Source organism: Oncorhynchus masou, chromosome 31, assembly GCF_036934945.1.
Source record: "Oncorhynchus masou masou isolate Uvic2021 chromosome 31, UVic_Omas_1.1, whole genome shotgun sequence".
NCBI lineage: Eukaryota > Metazoa > Chordata > Actinopteri > Salmoniformes > Salmonidae > Oncorhynchus > Oncorhynchus masou.
Window position 1 is genome coordinate 90746099 of NC_088242.1, and position 18668 is coordinate 90764766.

An 18668-nucleotide genomic window follows, 5' to 3' on the forward strand; every position below is an offset into this window, starting at 1 on the left:
AATATTTCCTGTAGTCTCGTTTTTTTTCTCTATTTCCTGTAGTTTGTGGCAGTTTAATGGTCCAATATAGCCGTTTTTAGCTTAATATCAAATAATTTCTGGGTAACAATTGAAGTACCTTACTGTGATTTGTTTTTACATTTAAATGGTCAAAAGAAACAGCAATTTTGAAAGGGCTATCTAGGATTGGTCTGAGAGGGGAAAGCTGAACTCATTTTAATTGGCAGAAAGGTTTGAGGGCATTATCATTTTCACAGTATTATTCCAACCTTGTGTGGAAATGTATGTAAAACACAAAATCTAGATTTAGACTGCACTGGGCCTTGAATGCGCTACTGCTTGCTTTGACTGGGTTGTCCCCTAATGCAAATTAAACAAGTCTTTTTCATGACCAGTTTTATTGTATTAGTAAACAAAGCAGTAGGCATCAGACACACATCAATCAAATGGATTTATAAAGCCCTTCTTACTTCAGCTGATGTCAAAGTGCTGTACAGAAACCCAGCCTCAAACAGCAAACAATGCAGGTGTAGTCACTCAGCACACACACCTCGTTACTCCTTTACACTCCCACATTTCTACCTCAAGCGTTCCTACTCTCTTCATTGACATGTATTTTTAATGTAAAGACTTTCATTTAAAGTTATGGATGAGAGTATATTCAAAAAATGTTCTATAATAGTGCAGGATTAAGAGGACTTTGTACGTAAACTCTACTGTGTCCTAAATGGCACCCTATTCCTCACATAGTGCACTACTTTTGACCAGGGCCCCTTGTCAGTAGTGAACTATATAGGGAATAGGGTGCCATTTGGGAGACATCTAGTGTGGACCAAGAGGCATCACATGGGAAGTATGTGAGTGCACACGTGGTTGGTGGAACCTTAATTGGGGAGGACGGGGTAACGGCAGGAGCGGAGTGGTATCAAATACGTCAAACCATGTGTTTGACGCCATTCCATTCGCGCCGTTCCAGCCATTATGAGCCATCCTCCCCTGGCTGTTTGATCATATCACTTCAGGCCCCACACACTACAACACTGGTCAATTGCCTTCTTCATACACCTTATCTACTACACTATATTAAACCATTTAACACAAAACAAACTACTGTACACAGTTACATATCAACTGCTGTTATCTGAACCCGGCACAGCTGGGGTTAGGCCGCACAGTCTTAGATTATGCCTTACCGCTACTTAATGGTGGTGAGCTGTTTAACCAGTAATACTTTGCCTGGAATGTGGCCTCTGGCCTAACCAATTATACCAACTCTTGTTTGTGGCATTGGGGCCTGTACCAATAGTCTATAGTGGCTTCCTCTCCTTGTCACCTCCCCTTCATGTGAAAGAAAACCACTAGTTAAACTCCTATGTTGCCTGCCTGAACCCATCCAGTCCTCTTGTAGATTACCACAGATGAAATAAAGACAAAGGTAATCACAAATATACTGAACAAAAATATAAACGTGACAGCAGTAATTTTTCATACACAAAAAGCTTATCTCGCTCCAATTTTGTGCACAAATGTGTTTACATCCCTGTTAGTGAGCATTTCTCCTTTGCCAAGATACACCTGACAAGTGTACACAAGAAGCTGATTAAACGGCATGATCATTACACAGGTGCACCTTGTGCTGGGGACTTAAAGGCCACTCTAAAATGTGCAGTTTTGTCGCACAATACACACAGATCTCTCAAGTTTTGAGGGAGCGTGTAATTGGCTTGCGGACTGCAGGAATTTCTACTAGAGCGGTTGCCAGATAATTTAATGTTAATTCCTCTACCATAAGCCACCTACAACATAATTTTAGAGAATTTGGCAGTACGTCCAAATCGCAGACCATGTGTAACCACGCCAGCCCAGGACCTCCACATCCGGCTTCTTCACCTGCAAGATCATCTGAGACCAGCTGATGAAACTGAGGAGTATTTTCATCTGTAATAAAGCCCTTTTGTGGAGAAAAACTCATTAAGATTGGCTGGGCCTGGCTCCACAGTGGGTGGGCCTATGCCCTCCCAGCCCACGCATGGCTGCTCCCCTGCCGTCATATGAAATCCATATATTAGGGCCTAATTAATTAAAGTTGACGTATTTCCTTATATGAACTGTAACTCAGTTAAATCCTTGAAACTGTTGCATGTTGCGTTTGTATTTTTGTTCAGTTTGTTAGTGGGGGTTAGTAAAGGTATGCATCCTTGATTCCTTTCCTTAGGTGAGTCTCGTATTCTACTTCTTTCCTCATCAAGATCAATCTGTCCACCTGGACTATCCTTCGGCTCTCTGATTGGTCGATGTCCATCACTCTCACCGGTCCCTTCTTTGATTGGTCATTAATAACAAAGCATTGTGCCTGTCAACTCCTGCTGAAGTTCCTATCATAAAGGGGACCTGACATGGTTTCACTGATGTATCTGATTGGACATTAGGATTCCATTGAACCGTCTGATTGGCTCTTCAGCCTTACCACTTAGCCTATAGCAGATATCAGTCACAACACAGGCAGAGATTCCCTTAGAAAACACAACATCATAATGTGAGTAAGAGTGTCCCTTTAAGCCTGTGAGCCAACCATCTGGTACAGTACAATGGTCTGAATGGAGCCTATAGACACTACTGTTGTTAATTCTCCAACATTTTTTCTGTGAATATTTATTTTCTCTACCAGTTACATAAAACAGACTAAGTTCAGAGCATAGCCCGGGGGGGGGGGGGGCATGAAGTTGTGTAGAGGGCTCTCTTCTCCTCTTGCAGGGTTTAGTAGTAGTCTTCATAGTTCTTGGGGTTGAGACAATAGAGAATGGCCCCTCCGAAGGAGAAGATGGTGGCCCCCCAGGCCAGGCCATAGCCCCAGTTAAACTCGTGGTTTATCCTCAAGCTGACTGTCTCAATGAACTTAATTGTGTAGAGGACCAGACTGCAGACCTGAAGCACCACTGTTACAGAGTAAGGGAGTGAAGCAGAGAGAAGAAACGGAGCACATGAAATGACAAGATCAGAGAAAAATTAAGATTCTCTAGTTATAACAAACTGTGTGTGTTTGTGCTGTGTACAGTATGTATGTACTGTGTGTGTGTCTGTTTGAAGATGTGTGTGCATGTATTCATGCCATACTGTACCTGCAGCGGACAGCAAGACAGCGACAGGCCTGTAGCAGCGGCTCCTGGAGCCGACACACACTGACACCAGGGCAACCAGGAAGGAGAACAGGATGAGGGCAGCACCACCCAGCAACAGGGCCAACGTGGCAATCTGCCAGTCTGAGAGGGAGAGAGACGGGGGGGGGGGGTGGCACAGAGAGAGAGAGAGCGTAGAAAACCCTGCTCAGTTATGTATTATGGATCTGTACTGAACACACTGTAGCACCTCTATTTGAAAGGGAGAAATTGGTAAAAAATAAGTCTGAACGCACTCAAGCACCTCCCTATTTTATTGACTAGAGAGAGAGCGAGAGAGAGGGTCTGTGACATTGCAATGCGAAGTCTCACAGACATGCCCAAGTACACAGCCACAGTGAAAAATGACACAGACGTCGACATGAAAGTCTGACATTCCACCCACACCATCTGGTAACAGAAGGCTTCTTATTCCTCATGGGAGAGTATTCTGAGGATCTGACAGAGGTTTGCCAGGAAAATCTATCCATGGGGATTATTAGCCTAGTGATCCATGTCAACAGTGTGGCGTATGGTCCAAGAATGTTAAACCTGCACTAAAATCACATTTGTACCCAACACAGCAAAAAATGGATGAAAACTAAACACAAACTGTCTCTCTCCCTCTCTCTCACTGCTAGGCCTCTTAATGAATCCCAGTGCAGAAGTAGACTGTTATTCTCTGGGTGACTGGATAATGGGTGTCCCTCTCTCTGTCCCAGTGCAGAAGTAGACTGTTATTCTCTGGGTGACTGGATAATGGGTGTCCCTCTCTCTGTCCCAGTGCAGAAGTAGACTGTTATTCTCTGGGTGACTGGATAATGGGTGTCCCTCTCTCTGTCCCAGTGCAGAAGTAGACTGTTATTCTCTGGGTGACTGGATAATGGGTGTCCCTCCTGCCTGCTCGATGCAAAGTCAGCAGCAGTTTCAAGAAGTACTCCAAATCACTCATCTAAAGTAGAGACTAGAATAGCACTCTGTCCTTGCTGGAATGCTAACAAGGATAGGAGAGGGGGGCTAGAGACACACAGGGGGCTGGGAGACAGAGGGGAGAAACTACTGGATTTCTATATCCAACCACTTTGTGTATGGGAATGAGCTTCAAGTTCCTTAACATCCACATGACCAACAAACATGGTCAGAAGAACAAACAGATGTGAAGAGGGCACAGCAAAACCTATTCCCCCCCCCCCCCCCGGAGACTGAAAAGATTTGGCATGGGTCCCCAGATTCTCAAAATGTTCTACAGCTGCACCATCAAGAGCATCCTGACTGGTTGCATCACCATCTCGTATGGCAACTGCTCAGCTTCCGACCACAAGGCACTACAGAGGGTAGTGCGTACGGCCCAGTACATCACTGGGGTCAAGCGTCCTGCCATCCAGGACCTCTATACCAGGCGGTGTCAAAGGAAGACCCTAAACATTGTCAAAGACTCCAGCCACCCTAGTCATAGACAGTTCTCTCTGCTATCGCATGGCAAGCGGTACCGGAGCACCAAGTCTAGGTCCAAGTGGCTTCTAAACAGCTTCTACCACTAAGCCATAATTCTCTTGAACATCTAATCAAATGGCTACCCATACCCTTCCCCTTGCCCAATCTTGACCTTAACCATTAGTGGGGCATCTTCACCCTCCACCATAGAATGTTTACAAGCTTAGTCTTAGAGGCGGCAGGCAGCCTAGTGGATAAGAGTATTGGGTCAGTAACTGAAACGTTGCAGGTTCAAGTCCCTGAGCTGACTAGGTAAAAAAAAAAAAAAAAAATCTGTTGATGTGCCCTTGAGCAAGGCACTTTACTCTAATTGCTGCTGTAAGTCTCTCTGGTTAAGAGCTTCTGCTAATTGACTACTTGTAAAATGTGGTCTATTATAGCTGGCTGCTAGACACTCTTAATTAACTGGGAGGTTAATGAATGGGCTTCCATTCATGTCCACTGAGGGATATAGATGTTTTATTGTTAGGAGCAACAGTCTAGACTTGTTCATCAACAATCTGTGGGCTGGGTGGGGGTATGGTATATGTAAACAGACAAGGGATGTTATGAGGTTGATTAACTTAAAAAGGCATAATGGCAAAGTAAATACCATCAGAGAAAATAGATTGTTTTTCAATTAGAAGAGGTGCGTGTGCACGTGGATGCATGTGTGTTAGAAATAGCTTGAATAGTTGGACATATCAATTAAAAAGGCCAATAGTAGATGTATAATATTCATTACAATCACAGCTAAGTGGCTTAATTGTAATGGCAACCCCTTTGCTAGTCACAGATACCTTTAAAAAAAAGGTAGGGATGTGGATCAGAAAACCAGTCAGTATCTGGTGGGACCATTTGCCTCATGCAGCGCGGCACATCTCCTTCACAGAGTTGATCAGGCTGTTGATTGTGGCCAGTGGAATGTTGTCCCACTCCTCTTCAATGGCTGTGCGAAGTTGCTGGATATTGTCAGGAACTGGTAAACGCTGTTTTACATGTCGATCCAGAGCATCCCAAACATGCTCAATGGGTGTCATGTCTGGTGAGTATACAAGCCATGGAAGAACTGGGACATGTTCAGCTTCCAGGAATTGTGTACAGATCCTTGTGACATGGGGCTGTGCATTATCATGCTGAAAAATAAGGGGATGGCGGCAGATTAATTGCACGTCAATGGGCCTCAGGATCTCGTCACGATATCTCTGTGCATTCAAATTGCCATCAATAAAATTCAATTGTGTTCATTGTCCGTAGCTTTTGCCTGCCCATACCAAACCCCACCATGGGGCACGCTGTTCACAACGTGGACATCAGCAAACCGTTCGCCCAAGCGACACCATACAAGCCATCTGCACGGTACAGTTGAAACTGGAATTCATCCATGAAGAGCACACTTCTCCAGCGTGCGAGTGGCCATCGAAGGTGAGAATTTGCCCACTGAAGTCAGTTACAACGACGAACTGCAGCCAGATCAAGACACTGATGAGGACGACGAGCACACAGATGAGCTTCCCTGAGATGGTTTCTGAGAGTCTGTGCAGAAGTTTCATCAGCTGTCCGGTTGGCTGGTCTCACACGATCCCGCAGGGGAAGAAGCCGGATGTGGAGGTCCTGGGCTGGAGTGGTTACACGTGGTCTGCGGTTGTGAGGCCGGTTGGATGTACTGCCAAATTCTCTAAAAACGACATTGGAAGCGACTTATGGTAGAGAAATTAACATTCAATTATCTGGCAACAGCTCTGGTAGACATTCCTTTCGTCGGCATGTCAATTGCACGCTCCCTCAAAACTTGACACATCTCTGGCATTGGGTTGTGTGACAAGACAGCACATTTTAGAGTGGTCTTTTATTTTCCCCAGCACAAGGTGCACCTGTGTATTGATCATGCTGTTTAATCAGCTTCTTGATGTGTCACACCTGTCAGGTAGATAGATTATCTTGGCAAAGGAGAAATGCTCATTAACAGGGATGTAAACAAATTTGAGAGAAATAAGCTTTTTGTACATATGAAAGGCTGGGATCTTTTATTTCAGCTCATGAAACATGGGACAAGCACTTTACATGTTGTGTTCACTATAATTAAAAATATTGTCATTCCAGTAATCTTGGTCATTTTCTTGGTCATTTTCAGACCGCAACTCCCTAGTCAAAAATATTCTATAGGATTAGTGATTTTTTCCCAATACAATCTTGTAGGATTTTGTGTCACCTCTATCAGATTACTATTGGATGACTTAAAAAATATATACATACACAGTGCCTTGCGAAAGTATTCGGCCCCCTTGAACTTTGCGACCTTTTGCCACATTTCAGGCTTCAAACATAAAGATATAAAACTGTATTTTTTTGTGAAGAATCAACAAGTGGGACACAATCATGAAGTGGAACGACATTTATTGGATATTTCAAACAAATCAAAAACTGAAAAATTGGGCGTGCAAAATTATTCAGCCCCCTTAAGTTAATACTTTGTAGCGCCACCTTTTGCTGCGATTACAGCTGTAAGTCGCTTGGGGTATGTCTCTCAGTTTTGCACATCGAGAGACTGAATTTTTTTCCCATTCCTCCTTGCAAAACAGCTCGAGCTCAGTGAGGTTGGATGGAGAGCATTTGTGAAGGGACTGTATATATGTGTAACCTTTATTTAACTAGGCAAGTCAGTTAAGAACAAACCCAGACAACGCTGGGCCAATTGCGCGCCTTCCTATGGGACTCCCAATCACGGCCGGATGTGATGCTGCCTGGATTCAAACAAGGTACCGCAGGTCTTGCACTGAGATGCAGTGTCTTAGACCTCTGCGCCACTTGGGAGCAATTGGACCCTTTAGGATTCTCGCAATCCTATATGATTGTGTGTCACTTGTATCAGAATCCTATTTGACTACTTTTTTTCTTATTGTAAATTAAAAGTAATCAGATTGGATCCTTTTTGCTAAATCTTGTAGGATTTTGTTTGGGGGTTACAAAATCCTATTAGAATGTTTTTTCTCTTTATTTAACACAATAAATTATATTTTGTTGTCATAAGTAAATATTTTGGGTAGAACTATATATGGACATATTATACAGTATGAAAGGGATTCATTATTGAATATATATATATATATTTAATCATATTTGTATATGTTTTATTACACTTGGATTGTGTACTAGAACATATGGGTTGAAAAGTGTTGTTTTTCTCAGATATAAATAAACAAGTCCTGGTAAAAGCCAAAGGTCATAACTTTCTAGGGGGGGAAACACTACTACATTAATACAATATTGCCCTCTTGCTAGATTGATGACTAAAACCACAGTGAAACTCTAGCGATGTTGAAGCCATTTGTACGTTATTTTCGAGTCACTGTATTTTTATAGTAAATGAGAAATGTTTATCTTGTTTGTTATTGCTAAATATATGCGCCTTTATAATAGGAAAGTCAACCCCGTTTTCATGATTTCTGGTAGATCTAAATAAATAAATCACATCACGTTGTTGGATTCATTTAGCAGTTGTTACCTAATTAAATAATATAGGAAATTAATGTTGAAAGTTCCATTTAAATTCCTAAAACATAAGTTGAAAATAATGCTGTTGGCGCTTCCCGTTACAATAACTTTTGATAAATAGCCCAATGTCAAAACACCGTTTTGTCGTGTCCAAATCAATCATCAATAAACAGTAGTCTACTTCCTACACATACATGTGCCACAATAGTAATCATATTACTTGTATTATTCATTTTTTGGAGCACCTTATAAACTGCATATGCACCATTTTGTTTTGACAAGTGCCAATTAAATCACTCATATTGATTAGAGGAGAAATCGAATTGCAATGCGCTGCTGAAACTAACAACTCAATAACACATGGAACCTGGAAACACCCGTTGGAGACAAGCAGCTACACTTTGGAGTGATGCATTTTGATTTAGGGATGTGGCCTAAACGGAAAGAGAACGCAACCGCAACACTTATTTGACAAGCACTCATTTTGATATCACATTGAAATGAACAGAACGGTTGCACGCCCTGTTCAAATTAACCTTAATAAACATTTAAAAAAACATACGGAATCTGGGAATATTTACTGTATATCACTGGTTACAGGACAACTTTTATAAGACAGCTACATTGTGGATTGTTGCATTGTTTCAAGTATGTCGCCAACGCCGAAAGCTAAATGCAACACTATTTTGTTAATTCATCATATCGAAATCAATAGAGTGAGGGCAGACTGTTGGTGTGTTTACATTGTTTAAACTAAGACTATTCAAAGGACACACTGAATCCGATCATTTCTATATCACTGGTTAGAAGAGATTCCCACTCCAGGAATCACCCCAACATTACAGGATTCTCCGAACACCTTATTACCGTCGCAGGTGAAGGGACGGAGGCAGTTACACACGAAGAAAACAATGGAGGGAGGAGGGACAAAGAAAGGAGAAATCTAGAACAAAGAAAGGATAAAAGTACAGAAGAGGACATTGAGAGACGAAGGACGGCTTAAAAGAGGAAGAACTTCCTTGAGTGATTCCTTTACCCGCGAGCCAAAACCAAGTTTAGTCACAAAATATAATTGAATGATTGTCGAAATTATTTTTGGGGGTTTGTAAGTGAAGTACTCTGAACCGGGCTTGGATTTTGTTTCCCCTTTCTTGAACCGGACAGGTGCCATTCTGTAAACAAATATATCATTTCGGTTTGTGTAATTTAAAAAGTGACTTTTCCTCTGTTTACATCACCCCTCGCTACGCATAGATTGGAACCTCTCTGGGCCCATCATAGTAGCTTTATTGGACAATCTCAGTGCTAAATATGGCACAGAAAACTGAACATTTATGTTAAACTACAATCAAGATTAAAGACCAGTAAACTGAGGAACAGTCTCCCGTGTCTCTCCGGAGCACAATCTCCATCTCTTTGCCAGTGATAATTCTCAACCTCTTCAACACACCACCACAATATGGGAGTGATTCAATCATATCAAATTTTGGAACCAGTCCTATTGGGCTCCTCTGGGATTCTATTTTATAGGATCCGATAGGATTCCAATACGAGAATCCAATAGAAAAACCCTATCAGATTTTGGAACCTGTCCTCTAGGATAAAATCATATAGGATTGGTTCCAAAATGTATCCTATAGGACTGGTTATAAAATCTGATGGGATTTTTCTATTGGAATCCAATAGAAGTTTTTGACTAAGGCTGAAATTGCAGGAACCACTGCAGTGGTTATCAGTCTCAATCAGTTATGTAACACTAGGATACAGAAACTCATTGTAGAAGCTCAGAGATTTATAACAGACACACATTCTGCGTGAGAAAAATACAGCCAGGAGTCTCGGTGCTAGAAGGACAGGAAGCGCTAACTTTTAATATAGGACTGCTTCCCAAATTACACCCTATTCCTTATGTAGTGGGCTACTTCTGAGCTCTGGTCAAAAACAGTGCAATATGTAGGGAATAGGGTGCTATTTGGGATGCAGATTAGGTTCTGTATGATGATCGATGGAAATGGAGATTAGCGAGATCCAATCTGATCATTAATTACATCTCCCTATGTGTATTTCAGGAGCTGTCATCTCCATTTAAAAAAATAATAATAATCTGGATTTTTTTTATGCATCCCTTCAAGGGCCACTCTCAGCCTGAGACAATAAGGGGGATTAACTGTGTCAGATCAGAACCTGGAGACTATGGAGAGTTTCTTCACCTCTGACTGGACAGAGATCAGCGCTAATAGTGATGAGTAGTGTCTGCTAAGTGCACTTACACACTCACTCCACATTCGTTTCTCCTCTCTCACTGGTTTGGCATCAGCGCAAAATGTCTCACACTCCTCAGACTGTCTACACCTGTGTGTGTGTGAGAGAGAGAGAGAATATGTGTGATTGAGTGTAATATCCAAATGTTACCCATTTACATGTCTTCTGCATTAAAAAGGGATACCCCAGAGGTTTTGTACATTCTCAGACAGTAGTTGTGAAAGTAGTGCTCACGAGCCAAAATGTCTCCCCTGAAAATTGTGCACAATTGTGTACTACGTCATCCATTTTATATGATATGTTGAAAATTCCAATTCATACTATATGTTAGGAATTTGTAAGCGCTTAAGTTCCTACACTGCATCTTTAATGGTATGCACATCTATGCATGCACGTCAACCCTGCAGAACTCTTTACTGAGTGTACCAACCTGCTTGTAGGCCCTGAATACACATCTATACACAACAACCCTGCAGATCTCCTTACTGAGTGTACCAACCTGCTTGTAGGCCCTGAATACACATCTATACACAACAACCCTGCAGAACTCCTTATTGAGTGTACCAACCTGCTTGTAGGCCCTGAATACACATCTATACACAACAACCCTGCAGAACTCCTTACTGAGTGTACCAACCTGCTTGTAGGCCCTGAATACACATCTATACACAACAACCCTGCAGAACTCCTTATTGAGTGTACCAACCTGCTTGTAGGCCCTGAATACACATCTATACACAACAACCCTGCAGAACTCCTTACTGAGTGTACCAACCTGCTTGTAGGCCCTGAATACACATCTATACACAACAACCCTGCAGAACTCCTTATTGAGTGTACCAACCTGCTTGTAGGCCCTGAATACACATCTATACACAACAAACCTGCAGAACTCCTTATTGAGTGTACCAACCTGCTTGTAGGCCCTGAATACACATCTATACACAACAACCCTGCAGAACTCCTTACTGAGTGTACCAACCTGCTTGTAGGCCCTGAATACACAACAACCCTGCAGAACTCCTTACTGAGTGTACCAACCTGCTTGTAGGCCCTGAATACACAACAACCCTGCAGAACTCCTTACTGAGTGTACCAACCTGCTTGTAGGCCCTGAATACACAACAACCCTGCAGATCTCCTTACTGAGTGTACCAACCTGCTTGTAGGCCCTGAATACACATCTATACACAACAACCCTGCAGAACTCCTTACTGAGTGTACCAACCTGCTTGTAGGACATGAATACACATCTATACACAACAACTCAGCAGAACATGTTATTAAGTGCGCCAACCGGGTAAATACAATCCAAACAATTTGTTTAATACCCTGGGCATGACACTGAGGAAACTTAGATATTGGGGAGAGAGTGACTGATTACTGTGAGTCAAATTGATCCCTAAGTCTAGTGCAAGGCCAAACTGAGGAAATGGGCAGTTTGCTGTGTGCAGTTACTGTGGTATGCTGGCTGCTAGTGACACAGAGACTCCATGTCTTTATAAGGAATCAAGCTGCACTTTGTCTCAGAGTGACAGGAGAGAAGAGCGGTGCCAAAATGACCCCTCAGTTAGGATACTCATCACAAACAAAAACAGTGTATTCAGACAAACAAAAACACTTATTCATTGACTGCACAGCACACTATCTGCAGCCAACAAACTAGATAAAAAGACGCATTGAACACCTGGTGGAGTAATCGAAATACAGCTCGTTTCCACAAAAACTTCCATGCTGGATGAAAAATAAGTCCCCTTTTCAATGGGGAAAACAGCATTTCTAGAATGTGCCACTTGTTTCCCTGGTTACTAATCTCTCAGCATTTGGATCTCTGGGGAGTTCTCTTCTCAAAATGCCCTTGCTCCTTGGCCAGCAGAGGAACCCCAACAAAGGCTCATTTTGTCGGCAACAAAAGCCCAATAAACCCCAGCTGGACAAAATTCCCACATCATTTAGTGGTGGGATGGGCGAATAGAAAAGAGGGCAAGTAAATGATATTTTATATGCCCATAATTAATTATAACAAGTCCTTTAAGTTTGAAATAAACTATTTAAAACTTTGAAAAGCAAACTTTAGAGCGTCCATCATACATGTGATAGCAGAGACTGGATGGGAAAAATGATGCTCTTGCCTTTACCTTTCAGCTGCAACAAATTATTACTGAGCAGAGAAAAAATTAAGTGATTGTACTGATGCACCAGTAGACTCAGCCGCAGGCGTCCCTTTCATCTCTGAATTCATATGTTCCTCAATGGATGCATAGCATATCATCATGGGCATTGAAAAAATATATATATCCCTCAAAATGTCCCCAAAATAGAACCCTATCAATTTGTACCTCAACATAAACACAGTATAGATGCATATGTGCATTCTGAACAGTAAAAATAGTAATAGGTCTATTGACATTAGTGAACACGAGGCAGGTCTCTCTCACCAGTCTCGAGCGTTGTGTTGCACTGCCATGTGTCCGAGTTGACAGGCTTCCAGCAGGACTCCCACAGAGACAGGTAGTACTGGTTATACGCCGTTACCCACGCGGGGCTCAACACCGCCCCGACATCCAGGCAGAGCGCAAGGAAGACGCACACCAAGCCCACCAACTTCAGCGGTGTCAACGCCGACACGCGCACCTCCTCCGTTCCACTCACGGATGAAGCCATGGGATGGTAAACAAAAGTAGCTTTCTCCGAGGACCGTGGGCTGGCGGTTGGGTCTCAAACCAAGAATTTCGTAATTCTCCCCTGCTGAGAGTGGAGGGTGGGCAGCGCGTCAGGGACGCTGCTGCAGCTACCGTATCACTGCTGCTGAAGCGAGTCGTCTGAGCGCACTGAACATTGCTGAAATATCACAGAGGCACCTGCAGGGTCCTAGTGCCTAGGTCTCTCTCTTGATTTTCGGCAGTCTCTTTCCAGAGGTTGGCCAATTACCCCCCCCCCCCCCTCCCTCTCTCTCTCTCAGAGGGAAACAGGGGATATGAAATCGCATTTCTATAATTGAACCTAACCGATTCTTATTTCCACAAGGAAGTATCCAGTAATTAGCTATTATTGATTTTTAGGGGGGAAAGGCTGCCCCACTCCCACACACATTTGATTATTACTTTGAAAGGCAATTTATTCCAAAGTTGCACATTTGATTTCACGCACAATTATTCAATCAACATAGGGGTTTTCTGACAAGTGCAATTATTTCATATGATTCATCGTTCATTTTACTCCCATCATGTTTCGACCCATAGGTGATGTGTTGAGTGTCAATTTCAAATTACAGTCAAATGTGATCATGGACTGGAGTTTGATTAGACACTGTGAATTTAATATATTGTGACAAGTAAATAAACTAAAAATGAATAGGCTTTTCCTAAGCTTATAAACTGAATTACTCATCACACTGGGCACAAGCGACGTAGCCCCCTCAATTAAAACGTTAACCCCTTCCGTCTTAGTGTTATGCCTCTATATAAAAATAGCGTGACAGTTTGGCGCAAAACAAATCCGTATCTCCACGGTGCTGTGTCAGCACAACGGACATGGCGTTCTTTGGGTTTCCATAAAAAGCGGGGAAACAACGTATGCATGTTTTTCAAGCAGAAATTTGCTTCCTGCAACACTAACTCAAAAAAAGTTCTGGGACACTGTAAAGTCAATGGAGTATAAGAACACCTCCTCCCAGTTGCCAACTGCACTGAAGATAGGAAACTCGGTCACCACTGATAAATCCATTATAATTGAGAATTTCAATAAGCATTTTTCTACGGCTGGCCATGCTTTCCACCTGGCTACCCTTCAACAGCACTGCACCCCGCACAGCAACTCGCCCAAGCCTTCCCCATTTCTCCTTCTCCCAAATCCAGTCAGCTGATGTTCTGAAAGAGCTGCAAAATCTGGACCCCTACAAATCAGCCGGGCTAGACAATCTGGACCCTTTCTTTCTAAAATTATCTGCCGAAATTGTTGCCACCCCTATTACTAGCCTGTTCAACCTCTCTCTTGTGTCGTCTGAGATTCCCAAAGATTGGAAAGCAGCTGCGGTCATCCCCCTTTTCAAAGGGGGGGACACTCTTGACCCAAACTACTACAGACCTATATCTTTCCTACCCTGCCTTTCTAAGGTCTTCGGAAGCCAAGTCAACAAACAGATTAGCAACCATTTAGAATCTCACCATACCCTCTCTGCTATGCAATCTGGTTTCAGAGCTGGTCATGGGTGCACCTCAGCCACGCTCAAGGTCCTAAACGATATATTAACCGCCATCGATAAGAAACATTACTGTGCAGCCATATTCATTGATCTGGCCAAGGCTTTCGACTCTGTCAATCACCACATCCTCATCGGCAGACTCGACAGCCTTGGTTTCTCAAATGATTGCCTCGCCTGGTTCACCAACTACTTATCTGATAGAGTTCAGTGTGTCAAATCGGGGGGTCTTGCTGTCCGGACCTCTGGCAGTCTCTATGGGGGTGCCACAGGGTTCAATTATTGGACTGACTCTCTTCTCTGTATACATCAATGATGTCGCTCTTGCTGCTGGTGAGTCTCTGATCCACCTCTACGCAGATGACACCATTCTGTATACTTCTGGCCCTTCTTTGGACACTGTGTTAACAACCCTCCAGGCAAGCTTCAATGCCATACAACTCTCCTTCCGTGGCCTCCAATTGCTCAAGTAAAACTAAATGCATGCCCTTCAACCGATCGCTGCCTGCACCTGCCCGCCTGTCCAACATCACTACTCTGGACGGCTCTGACCTAGGATACGTGGACAACTACAAATACCTAGGTGTCTGGTTAGACTGTAAACTCTCCTTCCAGACCCACATCAAACATCTCCAATCCAAAGTTAAATCTAGAGTTGGCTTCCTATTTCGCAACAAAGCATCCTTCACTCATGCTGCCAAACATACCCTTGTAAAACTGATGACCATCCTACCAATCCTCGACGTTGGCGATGTCATTTACAAAATAGCCTCCAATACCCTACTCAACATATTGGATGCAGTCTATCACAGAGCCATCCGTTTTGTCACCAAAGCCCCATATACTACCCACCATTGCGACCTGTACGCTCTCGTTGGCTGGCCCTCGCTTCATATTCATCGCCAAACTCACTGGCTCCATGTCATCTACAAGACCCTGCAAGGTAAAGTCCCCCTTATCTCAGCTTGCTGGTCACCATGCGCTCCAGCAGGTATATCTCTCTGGTCACCCCCAAAACCAATTCTTTCTTTGGCCGCCTCTCCTTCAAGTTCTCTGCTGCCAATGACTGGACGAATTACAAAAATCTCTGAAACTGGAAACACTTATCTCCCTCACTAGCTTTAAGCACCAGCTGTCAGAGCAGCTCACAGATTACTGAACCTGTACATAGCCCACCTATAATTTAGCCCAAACAACTACCTCTTTTCCCTACTGTATTTATTTTATTTATTTTATTCCTTTGCACCCCATTATTTTTATTTCTACTTTGCACATTCTTCCACTGCAAATCTACCATTCCAGTGTTTTACTTACTACATTTAGACTTCCGGCGCCGACAGAGATGGCCGCCTCGCTTCGCGTTCCTAGGAAACTATGCAGTTTTTTGTTTTTTTATGTGTTATTTCTTACATTAGTACCTCAGGTCATCTTAGGTTTCATTACATACAGCCGAGAAGAACTACTGTATATAAGATCAGCGTCAACTCACCATCAGTACGACCAAGAATATGTTTTTCGCGACGCGGATCCTGTGTTCTGCCTTACAAACAGGACAACGGAATGGATCGCATGCAGCGACCCCAAAAAATGACTCCGAAAAAGAGGGAAACGTAGCGGTCTTCTGGTTAGACTACGGAGACGGGCACATCGTGCCCCACTTCCTAGCATTCTTCTTGCCAATGTCTAGTCTCTTGACAACAAGGTTGATGAAATCCGAGCAAGGGTAGCATTCCAGAGGGACATCAGAGACTGTAACGTTCTGTGCTTCACGGAAACATGGCTCACTGGAGAGACGCTATCCGATGCGGTGCAGCCAACGGGTTTCTCCACGCATCGCGCAGACAGAAACAAACACCTTTCTGGTAAGAAGAGGGGTGGGGGTGTATGCCTTATGGCTAACGAGGCATGGTGCGATGAAAGAAACATACAGGAACTCAAATCCTTCTGTTCACCTGATTTAGAATTCCTCACAATCAAATATAGACCGCATTACCTACCAAGAGAATTCTCTTCGATTATAATCACAGCCGTATATATCCCCCCCCAAGCAGACACATCGATGGCTCTGAACGAACTTTATTTAACTCTTTGCAAACTGGAAACCATTTATCCGGAGGCTGCATTCATCGTTGTTGGGGATTTTAACAAGGCTAATCTGAAAACAAGACTCCCTAAATTTTATCAGCATATCGATTGCGCAACCAGGGGCGGAAAAACCTTGGATCACTGTTACTCTAACTTCCGCGACGCATATAAGGCCCTGCCCCGCCCCCCTTTCGGAAAAGCTGACCACAACTCCATTTTGCTGATACCTGCCTACAGACAAAAGCTAAAAAAGAAGCTCCCACGCTGAGGTCTGTCCAACGCTGGTCCGACCAAGCTGACTCCACACTCCAAGACTGCTTCCATCACGTGGACTGGGACATGTTTCGTATTGCGTCAAATAACAACATTGACGAATATGCTGATTCGGTGTGCGAGTTCATTAGAACGTGCGTTGAAGATGTCGTTCCCATAGCAACGATTAAAACATTCCCTAACCAGAAACCTTGGATTGATGGCAGCATTCGTGTGAAACTGAAAGCACGAACCACTGCTTTCAATCAGGGCAAGGTGTCTGGTAACATGACTGAATACAAACAATGCAGCTATTCCCTCCGTAAGGCTATCAAACAAGCTAAGCGTCAGTACAGAGACAAAGTAGAATCCCAATTCAACGGCTCAGACACAAGAGGCATGTGGCAGGGTCTACAGTCAATCACGGACTACAGGAAGAAATCCAGCCCAGTCACGGACCAGGATGTCTTGCTCCCAGGCAGACTAAATAACTTTTTTGCCCGCTTTGAGGACAATACAGTGCCACTGACACTGCCTGCAACGGAAAAATGCGGTCTCTCCTTCACTGCAGCCGAGGTGAGTAAAACATTTAAACGTGTTAACCCTCGCAAGGCTGCAGGCCCAGACGGCATCCCCAGCCGCGCCCTCAGAGCATGCGCAGACCAGCTGGCTGGTGTGTTTACGGACATATTCAATCAATCCCTATACCAGTCTGCTGTTCCCACATGCTTCAAGAGGGCCACCATCGTTCCTGTTCCCAAGAAAGCTAAGGTAACTGAGCTAAACGACTACCGCCCCGTAGCACTCACTTCCGTCATCATGAAGTGCTTTGAGAGACTAGTCAAGGACCATATCACCTCCACCCTACCTGACTCCCTAGACCCACTCCAATTTGCTTACCGCTCAAATAGGTCCACAGACGATGCAATCTCAACCACACTGCACACTGCCCTAACCCATCTGGACAAGAGGAATACCTATGTGAGAATGCTGTTCATCGACTACAGCTCGGCATTCAACACCATAGTACCCTCCAAGCTCGTCATCAAGCTCGAGACCCTGGGTCTCGACCCCGCCCTGTGCAACTGGGTACTGGACTTCCTGACGGGCCGCCCCCAGGTGGTGAGGGTAGGTAACAACATCTCCTCCCCGCTGATCCTCAACACTGGGGCCCCACAAGGGTGCGTTCTGAGCCCTCTCCTGTACTCCCTGTTCACCCACGACTGCGTGGCCACGCACGCCTCCAACTCAATCATCAAGTTTGCGGACGACACAACAGTGGTAGGCTTGATTACCAACAACGACGAGACGGCCTACAGGGAGGAGGTGAGGGCCCTCGGAGTGTGGTGTCAGGAAAATAACCTCACACTCAACGTCAACAAAACTAAGGAGATGATTGTGGACTTCAGGAAACAGCAGAGGGAACACCCCCTATCCACATCGATGGAACAGTAGTGGAGAGAGTAGCAAGTTTTAAGTTCCTCGGCATACACATCACAGACAAACTGAATTGGTCCACTCACACAGACAGCATCGTGAAGAAGGCGCAGCAGCGCCTCTTCAACCTCAGGAGGCTGAAGAAATTCGGCTTGTCACCAAAAGCACTCACAAACTTCTACAGAGGCACAATCGAGAGCATCCTGGCGGGCTGTATCACCGCCTGGTACGGCAACTGCTCCGCCCTCAACCGTAAGGCTCTCCAGAGGGTAGTGAGGTCTGCACAACGCATCATCGGGGGCAAACTA

The 18668-nt window shown here is 44.0% G+C and overlaps 1 protein-coding gene across 1 annotated transcript; it reads right to left on the reverse strand.

The window, feature by feature from the left end:
- Positions 1 to 201: 201 nt before the first annotated feature.
- Positions 202 to 13217, reverse strand: LOC135524740 (transmembrane protein 47-like). The gene is made up of 3 exons (XM_064952528.1): positions 12824 to 13217; positions 3120 to 3260; positions 202 to 2936 (listed from the first exon to the last, which is right to left on the reverse strand). The coding sequence occupies exons 1-3, from the start codon at positions 13047 to 13049 to the stop codon at positions 2758 to 2760; spliced, it is 546 nt and encodes a 181-aa protein (XP_064808600.1). The 5' UTR covers positions 13050 to 13217; the 3' UTR covers positions 202 to 2757.
- Positions 13218 to 18668: the final 5451 nt, after the last annotated feature.

Bases quoted from the DNA above. Each gene is read 5' to 3' on its own strand.
- LOC135524740 (XM_064952528.1), bottom strand. From the start codon at position 13,049: ATGGCTTCATCCGTGAGTGGAACGGAGGAGGTGCGCGTGTCGGCGTTG. The intron at 3,261-12,823 runs GTGAGAGAGACC...TCTCCCTCTCAG, and splicing joins CAACACAACGCTCGAGACTG to ACTGGCAGATTGCCACGTTG. The intron at 2,937-3,119 runs GTACAGTATGGC...ACTCTGTAACAG, and splicing joins TGTCTTGCTGTCCGCTGCAG to TGGTGCTTCAGGTCTGCAGT.